Source organism: Chiloscyllium plagiosum, unplaced genomic scaffold, assembly GCF_037043375.1.
Source record: "Chiloscyllium plagiosum isolate Xiang-an unplaced genomic scaffold, Cpla_swu_hap1 HiC_scaffold_10, whole genome shotgun sequence".
Classification (NCBI taxonomy): domain Eukaryota; kingdom Metazoa; phylum Chordata; class Chondrichthyes; order Orectolobiformes; family Hemiscylliidae; genus Chiloscyllium; species Chiloscyllium plagiosum.
The window spans coordinates 55,288,974-55,290,741 of NW_028270148.1; the positions used below are offsets into that span (position 1 = coordinate 55,288,974).

The 1,768-nt window shown below is 44.3% G+C and overlaps 1 protein-coding gene across 1 annotated transcript in view; it reads right to left on the reverse strand.

Annotated features, from left to right (window-relative positions):
- Positions 1-615: 615 nt before the first annotated feature.
- taf1a (TATA box binding protein (TBP)-associated factor, RNA polymerase I, A) overlaps positions 616-1,768 on the reverse strand; it is a 34,826-nt gene continuing 33,673 nt past the window's right edge. Inside the window, 1 exon segment of the mRNA XM_043695905.2 lies at positions 616-912. Within this exon segment, the coding sequence (XP_043551840.2) occupies positions 803-912 (110 nt within the window). The 3' untranslated portion in view covers positions 616-802.

Genomic DNA, 1,768 nt, shown 5'->3' on the forward strand with positions numbered 1-1,768 from the left:
AACATTGACTTCACTGATTTCACTGTCAATGACAAAATTCATTAAGTTTAGCATTCCATTCATTGGTTTCAGTTGAATTTTTGATGGCATTATATATTGTTCCACCATAAAATTCCCTTCCACTCTCCTCACCAATATTCGCACACCACCCATTCTCAAATAACAAAATCTCTTGAATATTAATCTGGTGACAATTAGAACTGAGTTTTTCAGACAAGCATAATCATTTTGATTGACTTTTTAAAAGCATAAATACATTATTTTGCACATGCTTTATTACAGAAGTGTTCACCATTTATTTGCAAAATATTTGTAGGTTTGTTATAAAATAAACTTGCCATTATAACGCATTAGTCATAGGGTCATGGTGATGTACAGCACTATGCCGACCTCTCTCAATGCTTTGTATTTGCATACCTATCAAGATTTTATAGCTTTCTAGCTAGAATTTTATTTACCACTGCTGTATTGTAGAATGCTCTCCAAAAAAACCTTGGTGAATGCCCCTCATTGAAGAAAATCTAGGCCTACTGGAAGTAGCAACCCTTCTGTCATTACTAGACCCTTTGCTGTCTGCTACATGTCACGTGATGAGATGAACTCATCATTCCTAAATCAGTGTTAAAATAGTGTACTTTATTTAATATAAATCTCAGGAGCAGTTTCCTTACAGTGGGGTTAACAATAAAATAAAATGTTTGCAAACCTTTTTTTCCCTTTTATTTGAGAGAGATTCCAAATATTTAAAAGTTTCGACAATGACTTTTGATTTCTATGAGCTGTACGTGCAGAGTCCTACAATTCAAGATTTATTTGGCAGACTGTGATTCTTTATATATTGTCTCATCTTCTTCAATTTCGTTTCCTGAAGTTTATATCCCAGTTGGTAAATGGTGACAAAGTATTTGCAGCCTACAAAAAAAAAGGAACAAATTCAAAGCTTGGCTAACGGCAGCTGGATGCAGACACAAATCCTCAATCCTGACAAAATAGTAACCAAGGCCTCCATTTTAATCAGTGAAGAGTGAGTGGAGGGAAAAAGTAGTCAGGTTGGGGAGGGAAAAAGTAGTCAGGTTGGGGAGGGAAAAAGTAGTCAGGTTGGGGAGGGAAAAAGTAGTCAGGTTGGGGAGGGATGGTGTTTGGGGGTTTGGTTTGGTTTGGTGGAGGCTTGAGAAACGCTGTTAGTGACAGAGTTACTCCACAGTTTAAATTGTGCAACACTTGTAGGTTAAGGATTGGGGTGAGTTGCATATACAGAGGAACCTCGATTATCCGAACGAGGTGGGTGGGCACAGTTTCGTTCAGATAATCAATTATCCGATTAATCGATTCAATGCCTTTCCGCTGGGGTTCGGAGTTTTCTATTAAGGCTGCTCCCTGTTCAGGAGACAATGCAGCAGCACACCGTGTGCGAGCCCCCACTACCTCCCCCAACCCCATCCCCATTGTCCCCAAGCACCTCCCTCCCCGCCTGCCCCAACAATCCCGTCCCACACCGCCCCCAAACCCCCCCGCCCTGCCCCCCCAACCTCGTCCACACCGCCCCCAAACACCCCCGCTTGCCCTCTAACCTTGTCCACACCGCCACCAAACCCCCCCGCCTGCGCCTAAACCTTGTCCACACCGCCACCAAACCCCCCCGCCTGCGCCCTAACCTTGTCCACACCGCCAGCAAACCCCCCCCGCCTGCCCCCCCAAACATCGTCCACACTGCCCCCAAAACCCCCCGCCTGCTCCCCTCAACCTCGTCCACACCGTCCCCAAACCC